This window comes from Pan troglodytes, chromosome 2, assembly GCF_028858775.2.
Source record: "Pan troglodytes isolate AG18354 chromosome 2, NHGRI_mPanTro3-v2.0_pri, whole genome shotgun sequence".
Taxonomy (NCBI): Eukaryota; Metazoa; Chordata; class Mammalia; order Primates; family Hominidae; genus Pan; species Pan troglodytes.
The window spans coordinates 52,918,608-52,937,698 of record NC_086015.1 but is presented as its reverse complement, the minus strand read 5'-3'; the positions used below and the strand labels follow the sequence as shown (position 1 = coordinate 52,937,698).

General features: G+C 47.2%; 1 protein-coding gene across 1 annotated transcript in view; it reads left to right on the top strand.

The window, feature by feature from the left end:
• Positions 1-4,553: 4,553 nt before the first annotated feature.
• The window catches only part of SLC25A20 (solute carrier family 25 member 20), a 42,110-nt gene continuing 27,572 nt past the window's right edge, over positions 4,554-19,091 (top strand). The window contains exons 1-2 of the mRNA XM_516446.9: positions 4,554-4,873; positions 11,485-11,577. Coding sequence (XP_516446.3) covers positions 4,769-4,873; positions 11,485-11,577 — 198 coding nt within the window. The 5' untranslated portion in view covers positions 4,554-4,768. The remainder of the gene's footprint in view (positions 4,874-11,484; positions 11,578-19,091) is intronic.

Sequence of the window (19,091 nt, the reverse complement as noted above, 5' to 3'; positions counted from 1 at the left end):
GCCTCCAGGGTTCACACCATTCTCCCACCTCAGCCTCCCGAGTAGCTGAGACTACAGGCGCCCACCACCATGCCTGGCTAATTTTGTTTTTGTTTTTTTAGTAGAGACGGGGTTTCACCATGTTAGCCAGGATGGTCTCGATCTCCTGACCTTGTGATCCGCCCGCCTTGGCCTCCCAAAGTGCTGGGATTACAGGCATGAGCCAACTTCCCATGTGTCTGTTTGCATAGTTGAGTGATACTGTTTCATCCTCCTGCTTGGATGCTAGTTTGGCTGAGTATGAGGTTCAATTTTTTTTTTTTTTTTTTTTTTTTTGAGACAGAATCTCTCTCTGTCACCCAGGTGGGAGTACAGTGGCAAGATCTTGGCTCACTGCAACCTCTGCCTCCTGGGTTCAAGCAATTCTCATACCTCACCTCCCAAGTAGCTGGGACTACAGGTGCCTGCCATCACACCTGACTAATTTTTATATCTTTTTTTTTTTTTTCCAGAGATGGAGTCTTGATGTTGTTGCCTGGGCTGGAGTGCAATGGCACGATCTTGGCTCACTGCAACCTCCACCTCCCGGGTTGTAGAAATTCTCCTGCCTCAGCCTCCCAAGTAGCTAAGATTACAGGTGCCTACCACCACGCTCAGCTAGCTTTTGTATTTTTAACAGAGATGGGGTTTCACCATGATGGCCAGGCTGGTCTTGAACGCCTGACCTCAGGTGATCCACCCGCCTCGGCCTCCCAAAGTGCTGGGATTACAGATGTGAGCCACTGCACCTGGCCAACCCTGTCTCTACTAAAAATACAAAAATCAGCCAGGTGTGGTGGCGGGTGCCTGTAATCCCAGCTACTCATGAGGCTGAGGCAAGAGAATCGCTTGTACCCTGGAGGTGGAGGTTGCAGTGAACCAATATCACACCACTGCATTCCAGCCTGGGCCACAGAGCAAGACTCCGCCTCAAAAAAAAAAAAGTATATATATATAATGTGTTCTGATTCTTTTTTTCTTTTTGAGACAGAGTCTCACTCTGTCAGCGATCCCTGCTCACTGCAATCTCTGCCTCCTGGGTTCAAGCAATTCTCCTGCCTCAGTCTCCCTTGTAGCCAAGATTACAGGCGCCCACGACCACACCAGCTAATTTTTTTTTGTATTTTTAGTAGAGATGGGGTTTCACCATGTTGGTCAGGCTGGTCTTGAACTCCCGACCTCAAATGATCTGCCTCTCTCGACCTCACAAATTTCTGGGATTATATGCATGAGCCATGGTGCCTGGCCCTGATGATGATTATTATTATTATTGAGACAGAGTCTTGCTCTGTGGCCAGGCTGGAGTGCTGTGGTGCCATCTCGGCTCACTGCCACCTCCCACTCCCTGGTTCAAGTGATTCTGTTGCCTCAGCCTCCCTAGTATTGGGATTACAGGCACATGCCACCATGCCCAGCTAATTTTTGTATTTTTAGTAGAGATGGGGTTTCATTATGTTGGCCAGGATGGTCTTGATCTCCCGACCTCATGATCCACTCACCTTGGCCTCCCAAAGTGCTGGGATTACAGGTGTGAGCCACCGCGCCTGGCCCCTCATTCGAATGAGAATGCTTGATTGCCTATTTTTTCCTGTGTGAAGGCATTTATGAATCCCTTTCTAAAAATTTGCTCCAATGCATATAGTTGTTTTTTTGTTGTTGTTGTTGTTTTTGAGACGGAGTTTTGCTCTGTCACCCAGGGTGGAGTGCAATGGCGTGGTCTCGGCTCACTGCAACTTCTGCCTCCTGGGTTCAAACGATTCTCCTGTCTCAGCCTCCTGAGCAGTTGGGATTATAGGTACATGCCAGCATGCCTGGCTAATTTTTGTATTTTTAGTAGAGAGAGCATTTCACCATGGTGGCCAGGCTGGTCTCGAACTTTGACCTCGTGATCCGCCTGCCTGGGCCTCCCAAAATGTTGGGATTACAGGTGTGAGCCACTGTGCCCGGCCCATAATTCTTTTTTTTCTTTTCTTTTCTTTTTTTTTTTTTTGAGACGGAGTCTCACTCTGTTGCCCAGGCTGGAGTGCAGTGGCGCGATCTTGGCTCCCTACAAGCTCCACCTCCTAGGTTCTTGCCGTTCTCCTGCCTCAGCCTCCTGAGTAGCTGGGACTACAGGCTACTGCCACCACGCCCGGCTAAGTTTTTGTATTTTTAGTAGAGATGGGGTTTCACCGTGTTAGCCAGGATAGTCTCGATCTCCTGACCTCATGATCCGCCCACCTCGGCCTCCCAAAGTGCTGGGATTACAGGCGTGAACCACCACTTCGCCCAGCCCCGGCCCCATAATCTTAAATCTTCTTTGACACCCCTTATATCCTTTTTATATCCTTTTTATTTATTTATTTATTTTAATTTATTTTATTTTTTTTTGAGAAAGAGTCTCACTCTGTTGCCAGGCTGGAGTGCAGTGGCGTGATCTTGGCTAACTGCAAAATCCACCTCCCAGGTTCACGTGATTCTCCTGCCTTAGCCTCCTGAGTAGGTGGGACTGCAAGCACTGTGCCATCACACCTGGCTAATTTTTTGTGTTTTTAGTAGAGAAGGGGTTTCACTGTGTTAGCCAGGATGGTCTCGATCTCCTGACCTCATGATCTGTATGCCTCGGTCTCCCAAAGTGCGGGGATTATAGGCGTGAACCACTGTGCCTAGCCGCTTTATATCCTATTAATTGACAACTTAAAATTTTTTTTTCTTTAGACTATATCCAGAATCTGGCCACCTCTTTTTTTTTTTTTTTTTTTTTTTTGAGACGGAGTCTTGCTCAGTCACCCAGGCTGGAGTGCAGTGGCACGATCTCAGCTCACTGCAACCTCCGCCTCCCAGGTTCACGCCATTCTCCTGCCTCAGCCTCCCGAGTAGCTGGAACTACAGATGCCCGCCACGATGCCCGCCATGATGCCCGGCTAATTTTTTTTTTTTTTTTTTGTATTTTTAGTAGAGACGGGGTTTCACCATGTTAGCCAGGATGGTCTCGATTTCCTGACCTTGAGATCCACCCACCTCGGCCTCCCAAAGTGCTGGGATTACAGGCGTGAGCCACCACGCCCGGCCGAATCTGACCACTTCTTACTACCTCCTCTGTTATGCCCTCGTGCAAGTCAACATCTCTGGCCATGGCTTTTAGCCTCCTTAAGGCTCCTTGTTTCTTCTTGCCCCCTGGAGTCTATTTTCACCCAGCAATCAAAGGGGGATCCTGATAACGATGTCAGACTATGTCGCTCCCCACTCAGTATCCTGCAATGACTTCTACGTCCTTCAGAGGAGAGACAGTGGCAAGATCTCGGTTCACTGCAAGCTCCGCCTCCTGGGCTCAAGCGATTCTCCTGCCTTAGACTCTCGAGTAGCTGGGATCACAGGCATAGGCGTCTGCCATCACGGCTGGCAAGTTTTTGTATTTTTAGTAGAGACGGGGTTTGACCATGTTGGCCAGGCTGGTGTTGAACTCCTGACCTCAGGTGATCCACCTGCCTTGGCCTTCCAAAGTGCTGGGATTATAGGCATGAGCCACTGCGTTGGGCCTTTAACTTTTTTTTTTTTTTTTTTTTTTTTTAGAGACAGTGTTTCGCTCTTTTTGCCCAGGCTGGAGTGCAATGGCATGATCTGGGCTCACCGCAATCTCTGCCTCCCAAGTTCAAGTGATTCTCCTGCTTCAGCCTCCCAAGTAGCTGGGATTACAGGCATGCGCCACCACGCCCAGCTAATTTTGTATTTTTAGTAGAGACGGGGTTTCTCCATGTTGGTCAGGCTGGTCTCAAACTCCTGACCTGAGTTGATATGCCTGCCTTGGCCTCCCAAAGTGCTGGGATTACAGGTGTGAGCCACTGGGCCCGGCCTAACTTTTTTTTTTTAGAGACAAGAGTCTCGCTATATAAGTCAGGCTGGTCTCAAACTCCTGGGTTTAAGCAATCCTCTCGCCTTGGCCTCCCAAAGAGCTGGGATTACAGACATGAGCCATAACACCAGGCCCAAACCTGTCTTCTAGTGCCTCCAAAACCTCTGTCGCCTCATCAGCTACTACCCTCCCTCTTCCTGTGGTTTCTCAAACATGTCAGGCACAGACCATCTCAAGGCTTTTGCATTTTCTTTTTCTTCTGGGTGGAAGGTTCCTCACCCTTGACCCTGTTATGTGTGAACAGAACTCCCTCTCTCATCTTCTCAGGTCTTGAATCCTGTCACCTTTTCAGTTAAACCCTCCCTTATTCAACTAACTAAAATTGCAAATCACTTGTCCCACACACCCTCTAACTCTCTTCCTGGATTTTTCTCCGTAGTACTTATTACTACTTGATACACTATGCATTTTTTAGTTATTTATCTTTGTTATGGTCTGTAAATTCCAGGACAGGGACCTGTGTGTTGTACTACCAGGGGTGCCTCCAGCACCTAGAAGGACGCCTGGCATATGGCAGGGCGCAATTGATCTCTCTGGAGTGAGTGGATGAATGGGAGCTCAGAGGAAACATTGAAGTCTGGGAAGGCTTCCTGGAGGAATAGGCCCGCTGGCCGACACTCCCAAACCCCGCCCATGCGGCTTTGCGCTCTGCCACGCCCATCGAAGCGGGGCCGAGGCCGGAAGCAGCCCCGGGCGGAAGCCCTACCGTGCCAACTGGGCCCTCCTCCCGACCTGCCCCGGGCTCGTGCCCCGCCCACCCGAAAGTGGGTGAAAGGTCGGCGGCGCCGGCACTGCAGCTGGGGCTGAGAAGCCAGGACGGCCCGAGAACTGACAGACGGAGTGACAGACGGACTGACCATGGCCGACCAGCCAAAACCCATCAGCCCGCTCAAGAACCTGCTGGCCGGCGGCTTTGGCGGTGTGTGCCTGGTGTTCGTCGGTCACCCTCTGGACACGGTCAAGGTGCGGGAGGCTGGGTCGCAGGCTTTGGGGAGGAGGCCCGGGCGGGGCGCGGAAAGCATGGTCCCCCGCGAGGCGCGGACGCTGGGCAGAAGAGGGGCATGTGTGAGCTTCCGTGAGAAGTCTAGGGAATCTCTCTTTCAGGGGTGGGCAGGAAGCTGTACCTTGCGCCCCAAAGAGCCAGGCGGCGGCGCAAAGTGAGCAGCCTCTAACTGCCTGTCAAGAGCTCTGATGTAAAGTTCCCTGTCCCGCAGTCTCTTCTGACCCTGCGCCACTTCTTTAGGGATGGGAAGGAATAAACGTCTCTCCATAGTTTTGGTTTCAGCCAACACTAATATTATCGTTAAGGTTGAAACAGGTCCCCTGTAAAGCCTGCCCCAGGAAGACAACTAAAGACAGAGCGGTACGGTTGTTCTGGAGGTGTCCTTTGATACATTCCCCTGGGGCAAGAGTACCCATCTCTTTCGCACCTTTCCCGGCCCGGGGAGATACTTGACACTCTTCGGCCTGTCACCCAACGGTGGCCTGCTCAGCCTCCTGGGCAGAGGCATCCCTGTGAGAAGCAATGATGACCTCAGTGACCGAGCCCCTTCCATGGAAAGCAAGGTGATCAGCTTTGCACAAGGCCAGCCTCATTCTCACAACTCCCAGATGAGGAAGCTATGGTCAGACTGAGGCTTGGGAGGGAGGACGTTCATCAGGAATTGTTCTCTGGTCTTCCTCATATCATATCTCAACTATTCCCCTTGCAACACCTTCATTAATGCTTTGCTTGGGGACCAAAGTCCATCCCCCATGGCTTAGCACTCGAAGCTGCATCCAGTTTTCTCACTTTTTTTCTGGACGTAGACGTGAAGGAAATTGACAAGTCATTGCCAGGGTGGGCCTGTGGGGAGCAGACATGAGTTTTAAAAGATTGGAAGCCCATGTGAGGGGGTTTGTTAGGATGTTGGGTCAGATTTCTTCCACAGCGAAATAGTTTTGTGGGCACTTCCTCTTGGCCAGCTTGGGCAGCAAGCCCTTTGCTGCCTTTCATCCAAGAGAGGAGCTGCCCTGAAGTAGAGCTCATACTGGGGTCATTCTATAGGAAGACCAGGGTTAAAGTAGCTGGACTGGCTAGGTCATTGTGCAACATGAAATCAAATGTTTATTTAGCTGGTGGTAAATGCCACGTGTTAGTGCTTCCCAGACTGTGGTCATTCCAAGCGGCACTGTCTACTGAGGGACGATTGTCTGGCCTTTCTTCCTGCTCTTGGTCCATATAGGCAGATATCTTATTAGTTCTAGGCCTCTGGGGCCGCCCTTAAAAAAAAAAAATATATATATATATATATATATATATATACACACACACACACAAATATTGCTCCTACCTCCATATCACCTTTGTCCTTGATGTCACTCCCAAGAAGGACTGGATGACCTCTGCACTGAAGTGCAAATAACTGAAATGCTCACTGGCATATTTAGCAACCAGAAAGCCTCTTTTTAGCTTAAACCAAAACCACAAATTGCTGACTGCTGTGTTTTTGGCCTTAGTGAGCTGGGTGGGCTCCAATCAAAGCCTGACCTTAAGGTACTTTCAGAGGTCCAAGGTTAAAAAAAAAAAAAAAAAAGGAGAAGAAGAAAAAAAAGAAGTCCAAGATAGTGTAACTGAGCTGTGGGCTGTGTGTCCTGACAAGGCAAAAGCTGCAGCGCTTCAGAGTGGGTCATGAAAAGGCTCTATGGAAGGTGGTGCGTTAGAACAGGCATTCAAGTGCTGGATGAGTTCAGACTGAAGGAGTAGGGAGACCCAGACAGTCTGATGGGAAGGCAGGAGTGAAGGTGAGTGTGGCTTGCAAGTGGGGATCATATTATAAAATAAGACAAACTAGGCCGGGCACGGTGGGCTCATGCCTGCTAATCCCAGCACTTTGGGAGGCTGAGGCAGGTGGATCACCTGAGGTCAGGAGTTCGAGACCAGCCTGGCCAACATGGTGAAATCCCATCTCTACTAAAAATACAAAAAAAAAAATTGGCTGCGTGTGGTGGCAGGTGCCTGTAATCCCAGCTAATTGGGAGGTTGAGGCAGGAGAATCACTTGAACCCACAGGGCGGAGGTTGCAGTGAGCTGAGATTGTACCATTGCACTCCAGCCTGGGTGACAGAGTGAGACTCCTTCTCAAAAACAAAACAAAACAAAACAAAACAAAAACCACCTGCAAAGGACTTTAATGTTCTTGCTGGTTTGGATGGCTGATATCCTGTTGAGACAGGTATGAGGTATGAAGTGTATATAAAATCACAAAAAGGCAGCCTTGGCAACATGGCAAGACCTCATGTCTATAAAAAATACAAAAATTAGCTGGGCATGGTGGTGCACATCTGTAATCCCAGCTACTCAGGCGGCTGAGGCTGGAGGATCGGTTGAACCTAGGAGTTTGAGGCTGCAGTGAGCCTTTGCACTCCAGTCTGGGCAACAGAATGAGACACTGTCTCAAAAGAAAAAAAAAATCACAACAAGGTATTAGTCAGAATTTTTTTTTTTTTTTTTTTGAGACAAGACTCTCCCTCTGTCACCCAGGCTGGAGTACAGTGGCAGGATCTTGGCTCATGGCAACTTCCATCTCCTGAGTTCAAGCAATTCTTTTGCCTCAGCCTCCTGAGTAGCTGGGATTATAGGTGCCCGCCACCATGCCTGGCTAATTTTTGTATTTTTAGTAGAGATGGGGTTTCTCCATGTTGGGCAGGCTGGTCTCAAACTCATGGCCTCAAGTGATCCTCCAGCCTTGGCCTCCTGAAGTGCTGGGATTATAGGTGTGAGCCACTGTACCCGGTCTAGTCAGAAGCTTTGATCCATTTCTCTCTCTCTACTAACTAGGGGAGATTATGCCTGACTATGGGAGATCTGAAGGACAATATGAGGGATTTTGGATGTAAAGGTATGGTGGCCTCTGGGCATTTCTATTGTGTCCCATAAACCCCTCAGACTTACGTGTCGCCTCTGTTGCCCAGAGAGGGACTTCCTTGGTTTGATATGGAAGGCCCTGACAAACACAAGAATAATAAATTCTAAAGAAATTATAAAAAAATGGTAAAAATGATGATATAGAAGGACCTGACAAATACAAGAATAAGAGATTCCAAAGAAATAAAGAAACAACATGGTAAAAATGATGTTTTGGAAAGGTTAGTATAATAGCAACCTTGAGAAGGATTTGGAAGCAGAACAGTGAGCAGGAAAAACATCCAGGAAGGGCTGGGCGCGGTGGCTCATGCCTGTAATCCCACTTTGGGAGTCCGAGGCGGGCAGATCACCTGAGGTTGGGAGTTCAAGAGCAGGTGACCAACATGGAGAAGCTCCGTCTCTACTAAAAATACAAAATTAGGCCAGGCATGGTGGCTCATGCCTATAATCCCAGCACTTTGGGAGGCTGAGGCGGGCAGATCACCTGAGATTGGGCGTTCGAGACCAACCTGAGCAATGTGGAGAAATCCCATCTCTACTAAAAACACAAAATTAGCTGGGCGTGGTGGTGCATACCTGTAATCCCAGCTACTTGGGAGGCTGAGGCAGGAGAATCGCTTGAACCCGGGAGGCAGAGGTTGCGGTGAGCCCAGATCGCACCATTGCTGTGCAGCCTGGGCAACAAGAGTGAAACTACATCTCAAAAAATAAATAAATAAATAAAAATAAATATACAAATGCAAAATTATCCGGGAGTGGTGGCATATGCCTGTAATCCCAGCTACTTGAGAGGCTGAGGCAGGAGAATCGCTTGAACCTGGGAGGCAGAGGTTGCAGTGAGCCAAGATCATGCCATTGCTCTCCAGTCTGGGCAATGAGTGAAACTCTGTCTCAAAACAAAACAAAACAAAACAAAATTCAGGAAAAAGACTGCAGAAGTAACTGGATATATCAGCTATCTATTGCGGTTTAACAGTTTCCTCCAATGAGGCAGGAGGATCACTTGAGCCCAGGAGTTTAAGGCTGCAGTTAGCCAAGATGGCACCACTGCATGCCAGCTTAGGTGACAGAGCAAGACCTTGTCTCAAAAAAACCCAAAAAACCAAACCAACTTACCCCAAAACTTAATGGCTTAAAACAACAATAAACATTTATCAGGGCCGGGCCGGTGGCTCATGCTTGTAATCCCGGCACTTTGGGAGGCCGAGGCGGGTGGATCACCTGAGGTCAGAAGTTCGAGACCAGTCTGGCCAACACGGCGAAACCCTGTCTCTACTAAAAAAAAAAAAAAAAAAAATGCAAAAGTTAGCTGGGTGTGGTGGCACGCACCTGTAATCCCAGCTACGCGGGAGGCTGAGACAGGAGAATCACTTGAACCCAGGAGGCTTGTGGTGAACTGAGATTGAGCCACTGCACTCCAGCCTGGGTGATAGAGCAAGACTCTGCCTCAAAAAAAAAAAAAGACAATCCAATTAAAAATGGGCAAAGACTCCAGCCTGTAAGACCCTGTCGAGAGAGAGAGAGAGAGAGAATCTTCTTCTTCTTCTTTTTTTTTTTTTGAGAAGGAGTCTCACTCTTGCCCAGGCTGAAGTGCAAAGGTGCGATTTTGACTCACCACAACCTCTGCCTCCCGGGTTCAAGCAATTCTCCTGCCTCAGCCTCCCAAGTAGCTGGGATTACAGGTGCGTGCCACCACACCTGGCTAATTTTTGTATTTTTAGTGGAGACAGGGTTTTGCCATGTTGGCCATGCTGGTCTTGAACTCCTGACCTCAGGTTATTGACCCACCTCAGCCTCCCAAAATGCTGGGATTACAGGTGTGAGCCACCGCGCCTGGCCTCCTTTTTTTTTTTTTTTTTTTTTTTTTCTTTTTTAAAGAGACTGGGTCTTGGCTGGCCATGGTGGCTCATATCTGTAATCGTAGCACTTTGGGAGGCTGAGGCAGGCAGATTGTATGAGTCCAGGAGTTCCAGATCAGCCTGGGCAACATGGTGAAAACCCATCTCTACAAAAAAACCAAAATTAGCCGAGCATGGCATGCACCTGAGGTCCCAGCTACTTGGGAGGCTGAGGTGGGAGGATCACCTGAGCCTGGGAGGCGAAAGTGGCAGTGAGCCAAGATCATACCACTGCACTCCAGCATGGGCGAGACAGTGAGACCCTGTCTCAATAAATAAATAAAAAGAGACCAGGTCTTGCTCTTTTACCCAAGCTGAAGTGTGGTGGCACCATCACAGTTTTCTGTAATCTTGAACTCCTGGCCTCAAGTGATCCTTCCACCTCTGCCTCCCAAAGTTCTGGGATTACAGATGTGAGCCACCACACCCAGCCATGGACCTAAATAGGCATTTCTCTGAAGAAGATGGGCTAATAAGCATGTGAGAAGTTGTTCAGTGTCATTATCCATCATGGAAATGCAAATCAAAATCACAATGACATACCACCTCATACCCACTATGATGGCTTAAAAAAAAAAGTTAGATATAGAGCAATATAGTGAGATTCTGTCTCTACAAAAACAATAAAAATTAGCCTGGCATTGTGGTGTGCACCTGTAGTCCCAGCTGCTTGGGGGGCTGAGGTGGGAGGATTGCATGAGCCCAGGAGGTCAAGGTTGTAGTGAGCTATTGACCACACCGCCGCACTCCAGCCTGAGTGACAGAGTGAAACCTTATCTCCAAAAAAAAAAAAAAGTATATATATATATATATATATAAATAAAGATAATAAGTATTGAAGATATGGAGAAATTGGGACCCTCCTAGACTGCTTATGGGAATATAAAATGGTGCAGCCACTTTGCAAAACAGTCTGGCAGTTCCTCAAAAGGTTTAAACAGAGTTGACATATAAGTTAGAAATTATGCTAGTGGATAAATACCTGTGATGGTTAATTTTATGTGTCACCTTGACTAGGCCACAGAGTACCTAGGTATTTGGTCACACATTATTCTGAGTGTGCTTGTGAGGGTGGTTTTGGATATTAACATTTGAATCTGTGGACTGATTAAAGCTAATTGTCCTCCCTAATGTGAGTGGACCTCATCCAGTTGAAGGCCTAAATAGATCAAAAGGCTGACTGACACTTCCTGCAAGTAAGAGGGAACTCCTGCCTGAATACTTGAGGTGGGACATTAGTCTTTTCCCGCCTTCAGACTTGAACTGAATCATTGGTTCTTTTTGGGTCTCAAACTTGCCGACCACAGATCTTGGGACTTCTCAACCTTTATAATTGTATGAGCCAATTGCTTATAATAAATCTCTTGATATATATCTCCTGTTGGTTCTGTTTCTCTGGAGAATTCTGACCAATACAATACCGAAGAGAACTGAAAACATATATCCACACAAAAAACTTGTACACAAATGTTTATAGCAGCATTATTCATAATAATCAAAAAGTAGGAAAAACACAAATGTCTATGAACTGATGAATAGGCAGGCATACAAAATGTGATTTATTCATACGATGGGATATTATTTGCCAATAAAAGGAATGAAGTACTAATGAAATGAAAGAGAAGTTTGAATCCAGCAGGTTAAGTGAATGCCAAAGACATGTACAAGGGTACAGCCTTCCCTGTTCAGTTTGGCAAACAGTTGGGCCATTGCTGCTGACAGGCAGTTCTGATTCTGGTAGGTGACTGCATTTTAACTTCTGGTTTCAGGTCCGACTGCAGACACAGCCACCGAGTTTGCCTGGACAGCCTCCCATGTACTCTGGGACCTTTGACTGTTTCCGGAAGACTCTTTTTAGAGAGGTTGGTATATGGTGCTGGGCATTCCTCTTACTCAGAACACATTCACGGGGTTGATTTGTTACCCCCAAGGAGAGTAGGTTAACTGTGTGGTTCTGCTGGACAGCTAGCTCACAGCTGCCGCTCCTTCACCACGCCACCCTGTGCCCCCCTGTTGTCATCTGCTTTGGAGTCTCTGATAGTTCTAGCTACTGTTTTATACAGATGACTAAGGCTAATAAAATGGTTCTCTCTTTTGGAAGATGGAATTTAGACGACGGAGAACTAGTGAGTAATAATTGAGATGTGAAATGGAAGAAAATGTATATCTGAGCTGGGTGTGGTGGCTCACGCCTCTAATCCTAGCGCTTTGGGGGCCAAGGCAGGTGGATCACTTGAGGTCAGGAGTTTAAGACCAGCCTGGGCAACATGTAGAGAGTGTCATCTCTACAAAAAATGCAAAAATTAGAGGGGCATGGTGGCACATGTACATCTGTAGTCCCAGCCACTCAGGAGACTGAGGTGGGAGGATCACTCCACCAGGAGGTAGAGTTTGCAGTGAGCCAAGATTGCACCACTGCACTCCAACCTGGGTGACAGAGTGAGACCCTGCCTGAAAAACAAAAAAAGGCCAATCATGGTGGCTTACGCCTATAATCCCAGCATTTTGGGAGGCCGAGGTGGGTAGATTGCCTGAGTTCAGGAGTTCGAGACCACCCTGGCCAACATGGTGAAACCCCGTCTCTACTAAAAATACAAAAATTGGCTGTGCACGGTGGCATGCGCCTGTAGTCCCAGCTACTTGGGAGGCTGAGGCACGAGAATCGCTTGAACCCAGGACGGGGAGGTTGCAGTGTAGGGTCCAGCCCTACGGGGCTTAGCGGATGTTTTCCCCATGTGCGGAGATGAGAGATCATAAGAAATAAAGACACAAGACAGAGATAAAGAGAAAACAGCTGGGCCGGGGGGACCACTACCAAGACATGGAGACTGGTAGTGGCCTTGCATGGCTGGGCGCACTGATATTTATTGAATACAAGACAAGGGGGTGGCTGGGCGCGCTGGCTCATGCCTGTGATCCCAGCACTTTGGGAGGCTGAGGCGGGTGGATCACGAGGTTAGGAGATCGAGACCATCCTGGCTAACACGGTGAAACCCCATCTCTACTAAAAATACAAAAAATTAGCCGGACATCGTGGCAGGCGCCTGTAGTCCCAGCTACTCGGGAGGCTGAGGCAGGAGAATGGTGTGAACCCAGGAGGCGGAGCTTGCAGTGAGCTGAGATCACACCACTGCACTCCAGCATGGGCGACAAAGCGAGACTCTATCTCAAAAAAAAAAAAAAAAAAAAAAAAGACAAGGGGGCAGGGTAAGGAGGGTGAGTTATCCAAGTGATTGATAAGGTCAGGCAAATCACGTGATCATGGGACAGGGAGCCCTTCTGTTTTAGGTAGCTGAAGCAGAGAGGGAAGGCAGCATACGTCAGCATTTTCCTCTATGCACTTATAAGAAAGATCAGGCCGGGCGCGGTGGCTCATGCCTGTAATCCCAGCACTTTGGGAGGCTGAGGCAGGTGGATCACAAGGTCAGGAGATCGAGACCATCCCCGTCTCTACTAAAAAAAAATACAAAAAATTAGCTGGGCATGGTGGTGGGCGCCTGTAGTCCCAGCTACTCAGGAGGCTGAGGCAGGAGAATGGTGTGAACCCAGGAGGCGGAGCTTGCAGTGAGCCGAGATCCTGCCACTGCACTCCAGCCTGGGTGACAGAGCGAGATCAAAGAGGAACCAGGAGTATGGGAGGAACATGAAAGTGGACAAGGAGCGTGATCACTGAAGCACAGCATCACAGGGAGGGGTTTAGGCCTCTGGAAAACTGTGGGCAGGCCTGGATAATATCCAGCCTCCCACAAGAAGCTGGTGGAGTAGAGTGTTCCCTGACTCCTCCAAGGAAAGGAGACTCCCTTTCATGGTCTGCTAAGTAACGGGTGCCTTCCCAGGCACTGGCGTTACTGCTTGACCAAGGAGCCCTCAAGCGGCCCTTATGTGGGCGTGACAGAGGGCTCACCTCTTGCCTTCTTGGTCACTTCTCACAATGTCCCTTCAGCACCGGACCCTATATCTGCCGGTTATTTCTTGTTTATATTAGTAATACAACAAAGAGTAATATTAAAAGCTAATGATTAATAATGTTTATACTAATGATTGATAATGTCCATGATCATCTCTATATCTAATTTGTATTATAACTATTCTATTTTCTTTATTATACTGAAACAGTTTGTGCCTTCAGTCTGTTGCCTCGGCACCTAGGTAATCCTTTGCCCACACTGCAGTGAGCTGAGACTGCACCATTGCACTCCAGCCTGGGCAACAAGAGTGAAACTCTGTCTCAAAAAAAGAAAAAGAAAAAAGAAAATGTACACCTGCATCTGGATCAGTCAGTTTGATAGGGATCCATGTCAGAAGCGCATATGAATGAAGTCTGAAGGAAAAGTCAGCCAGTCCTAGAAACACTGAGAAAAGCTATCAGTCTCCAGTTCCCCTAGACAGGGACATTAAATTGGTTTGGAGTTATTATTATTATTATATATATATATTTTGAGACACGGTCTCACTCTGTTGCCCAGGCTTGACTACAGTGGCATGAACTTGGCTCACTGCAACCTCTGCCTCCCAGGCTCAAGAGATTCTCCTGCCTAAGTTTCCCGAGTAGCTGAGATTACAGGCATGTGCCATCATGCCTGGCTAATTGCACTCCAGCCTGGGCAAAAAGAATAAAACTCTGTCTCAAAATAAGAATAATATTAATAATAATAATAAATAACTTCATTAACACAGGTCTTAAAGACCTCATTGAGATCTTTTCCTTTGCTTCCTAAAATATAACTTTTTTTTTTTGAGACGGAGTTTTGCTCTTGTTGCCCAGTCTGGAGTGCAATGGCACAATCTTGGCTCACCGCAATCTCTTGAACCATCTCCTTGGTTCAAGTGATTCTCCTGCCTCAGCTTCGTGAGTAGCTGGGATTATAGGCATGCACCACCATGCCTGGCTAATTTTGTATATTTAGTAGAGACAGGGTTTCACCATGTTAACCAGGATGGTCTCGATCTCCTGACCTCATGATCCACCCGCCTCAGCCTCCCAAAGTGCTGGGATTACAGGCATGAGCCACCACGCCTGGCCCTAAAATATAACTTTCATATAAACACTCTATTATAGTCTCTAAATTTATAGCCTTGATTAAATATACAGAAACTAAGTAGTAGTCATCCAGATGAAAAGGGAGTGATAGTAAGTGATGGACTCAGCCTTGGCGAAGTTGTTCCCAGGATTCCTGTAGGACTTGGGTGCAGAAGGAAGATCTTTTTAAACTTTTTATTATTTATTTATTTATTTATTTTGAGACAAGAGTCTTGTTCAGTTGCCCAGGCTGGAGTGCAGTGGCGCAGTCTCAGTCACTGCAAACTCTGCCTCCCGGGTTCAAGTGATTCTCCTGCCTCAGCCTCCCGAGTAGCTGGGATTGCAGGCACCTGCCACCATGCCCGGCTAATTTTTGTGTTTTTAGTAGAAATGGGGTTTCACCATGTTGGCCAAGCTGGTCTCAAACTCCTGACTTTGTGATCTGCCTGCCTCAGCCTCCCAAAGTGCTGGGATTACAGGCATGAGCCACTGCATCTGGCTTAGAAAGATCTTGAGGCAGTGCCTGCCCAACCGTCCTTGAGTGAGGTGGTGCTACCCTTCTTTTTTTTTTTTTTTTTTTTTTTTCGAGATGGAGTCTTGTTCTGCCACTCAGACTGGAGTGCAGTGGTCCGATCTTGGCTCACTGCAACCTCCACCTCCTGGGTTCAAGTGATTCTCCTGCCTCAGCCTCCCAAGTAGCTGGGATTACAGGCACCTGCCACAATGCCCAGCTCATTTTTATAATTTTAGTACAGATGGGTTTTGCCATGTTGGCCAGCTGGTTTCAATCTCCTGAGCTCAGGTGATCTGCCTGCCTCAGCCTCCCAAAGCGCTGGAATTACAGATATGAGCCACCATGCCCGGCCTGCCCTTTCTTCTTCTTCTTTTTTTTTATGGAGTCTCATTCTGTCACCCAGGTTGGAGTGCAGTGGCACGATCTCAGCCCACTGCAACCTCCGCCTCCCGGGTTCAAGCAATTCTCCCTGCCTCAGCCTCCCGAGTAGCTGGGACTACAAGCGTCTGCCACCATGCCCTACTAATTTTTGTATTTTTAGTAGAGATGGGGTTTCACCATATTGGCCAGGCTGGTCTTGAACTCCTGACTTCGTGATCTGCCCTCCTTGGCCTCCCAAAGTGCTGGAATTACAGGCGTGAGCCATGGCACCTGGCCTTGTTCTTTCTTCTTTAAGCTCCTCCTCCTTACATCTCTAGTGCCCAGGGTAGAGTCTGAGCAGTGTCTGATGGAGGTTCTAGGCTTCAGGTCCACTTAGAGTCCTCTACCCTTACAGAAGGAAGGTAGGCTTACCTGCCTCTTGGTCATTAGACGTTATTGAACACCTGCCTAGGGGTGGGCAATGTGTTGGGTCCTGGAGTTGTGGTGAGAATGTCTTGTATAAACCCAAGTCTTTGAAGAGTTGAATAGGCTTCCTTAGTCCATATTTGTGCATGTCCTGGTTTTTCCTGTGCCAGATTTGAGCTTTCTGCTTTCTGGAGCTGCCAGGCAGGGGTCTGTAGGTTGTGATACATGGAACTGGGTTGGCCATTCTAGTGGAAGGAAGACTAGACAAGTTGTTCAGGAGGAATGGGCTTGACCTCTCAGGACCTGGTCATCCTTTTAGCTCATGTAGGGAGCTGTGGGAATGGCTTTGAATGGACTTTGTCATATGCTACTTTTGTAGATCCTCCTCAGATCTCTGTCCTTTTCCCATTTACTGCCTCTGTACTTTGTTCTTGGAGTCCACCTGCAGCCTGCAGCAGTTTAGGCTTTTGCAGGAATTAGGAGGAATGCTGACAGGTACAGTTGTGCCACTTTGATTCTGAAAAGAAAGTTTGGATACCCAGGGTCTGCAGTGAGGCAGGTTCTTCAGCCTGGGTCTGTGGAGCCCTGCCAGTGTGCAGCCTCACCCTGATTCTCCTGCTACTCTCTATAAGGAGAAACTTTAAAATTTTTTTGTATTTGTTTTAAAAAAATGGTTTTGAGATGGGGTCTTGCTATTTTACCCAGGCTGGTCTTGAACTCCTGGGCTCAAGTGATCCTCCCATCTCAGCCTCCTGCATACCTGAGATTATAGGCCCTGATACAGGCACTTCACTTGTTACTGAGAAGCTTATGACAAAGTAACAAAGTGATATTTATCTCTTTCCTTCATTCTCCAGAGGCAACTACTTTCAATTTTTTCAGTTGTTTATGCTGTTTCCACCTATCTACATAATATACATTTACTATTATATTTTATTTATTTATTTTTATTATTATTATTTTTTGTTTGAGACGGAGTTTTACTCTTGTTGCCCAGGCTGGAGTGCAATGGCGCGATCTCGGCTCACTGCAACCTCCGCCTCCCGGGTTCAAGCGATCCTCCTGCCTCAGCCTCCTGAGTAGCTGGGATTACAGGCATTTGCCACCACGCCTGGCTAATTTTGTATTTTTAGTAGAAACAGGGTTTCTCCATGTTGGTCAGGCTGGTCTCGAACTCCCGACCTCAGGTGATCCGCCCGCCTTGGCCTCTGAAAGTGCTGGGATTACAGGCATGAGCCACCGCGCCCGGCCATTACTATTATATTTTATACATTTTTATATTCTTTAGCTACCTATTTGTGGTACATTATTTTATATTTTAGCTCTTACTCTCCCTATCCCCTCCTTCTGCCCTGCCCATCCATATGATTTTATCACCCTTTGTGGTTTAATCCAATTCACCATTTTCATGATTACAACTTTATATATTTTTTTTCTCTTAAGTAAGTATGAAGTATGATGTGCATTCCATTCCTTGTGTAACTTCTTGTTTCCCTTGGGATTGGGTTAATAATTGTGTTAAATCTTTTGTTTTGTTTGTCTTTGAATCACTGTCTCTGTCATTCTGTACCCTAAATGCTCTGTAGTGTACCTTTCTGTTTGGTTTGCTACACACTGCCTAAGGAGTTATTTTCTGTTGTTCTAGTGTGTATTGTTTTGTTCTGTTTTTGTTTTAGTTTAGTTTTGTTTTTTTGAGATGGAGTTTTGCTGTGTTGCCAGGCTGGAGTACAGTGGCACAATCTCGGCTCACTGCAACCTTTGCCTCCCAGGTTCAAGCGATTCTCATGCCTCAGCTCCTGAGTAGCTGGGATTACAGGCATGCACCACCACACCCAGCTAATTTTTGTATTTTTAGTAGAGGCGGGGTTTCACCATGTTGGCCATGATGGTCTTGATCTCCTACCTTGTGATCCACCTGCCTTGGCCTCCCAAAGTGCTGGAATTACAGGCATGAGCTACTGCACCCGGCCTTGTTCTGTTTTTCTTGGAAACATCGCTTTTGGAGTCCTCTACTGCCCTGTGGATTGACTGCTTCCCAGGTCCACTGCACCCTGTGCCATCCTAGAAACGCATTTCATCTCTCTTGGACTGGCCCCCTGGTCTCCCAGGTCCTGAATCTTCCTCCTTGTTTACCACCTTGTTTGGCAGGGTATTTATGTATTTGTCTGTCTGTCTAATTATTTATTGGTTACCACATAATTCACTTTCTTTTTTTTTTCTAGAGATGGGGTCTCACTCTGTCTCCCAGGGTAGAGTACAGTGGCAAGATCATAGCTCACTGCAGCCTTGAACTCCTTGGCTCAAGTTATTCTCCCAACTCAGCCTCCTGTCTGCCTAGGACTACAGGCACACACCACCACGTCTGGCTAACTTTTATTTTTTATTTGTTTTTGTAGAGACAGGGTCTTGCTATGCTGCCCAGGCTCATCTTCCCTTTCATTACTAAACTGTGCTAGTGAAAATTGCTGTGCAGTTCTAACAAAAGTCCCATCTTAATACCTGGAAAATATAAAACATTTTCTTAATCACTTGTAATCTTACCCCAAAGAAGGTAGATCACGTTGTGTATCCTGTTTTGTAGCTTTTTTTTTTTTAACTTAATAATCTCTTCTCATGTTATAATGTGATTTCTTGGCCATGTGACTCCATTTATGGAGTTTATAATTTATCTTCTATTTGGTAGCTTTTGTTTTTTTCCCCAAAATTTTGGTAACTTATAAGTGCCTGAGGTTATTCTTTTTACACCTCTGAGTATTTCCCTAGAATAAATTCCTTGCAATAAATTTTCCACACAAAATATTTCTAGGTGAAAGGGTATGCTACATATTGGCAGATTGCTGGCCGGGTGCAGTGGCTCATGCCTATAATCCCAGCACTTTAATAGGCCAAGGCAGGAGGATCACTTGAGCCCAGGAGTTCGAGACCAGCTTGGGCAACATGGCAAAACCCTGTCTCTACAAAAAATACAAAAATTAGGTGGGCATGGTGGCGCACGCCTGTAGTCCCAGCTACTTGGGAGGCTGAGATGGGAGGATCACTTGAGCCCAGGGGATCAA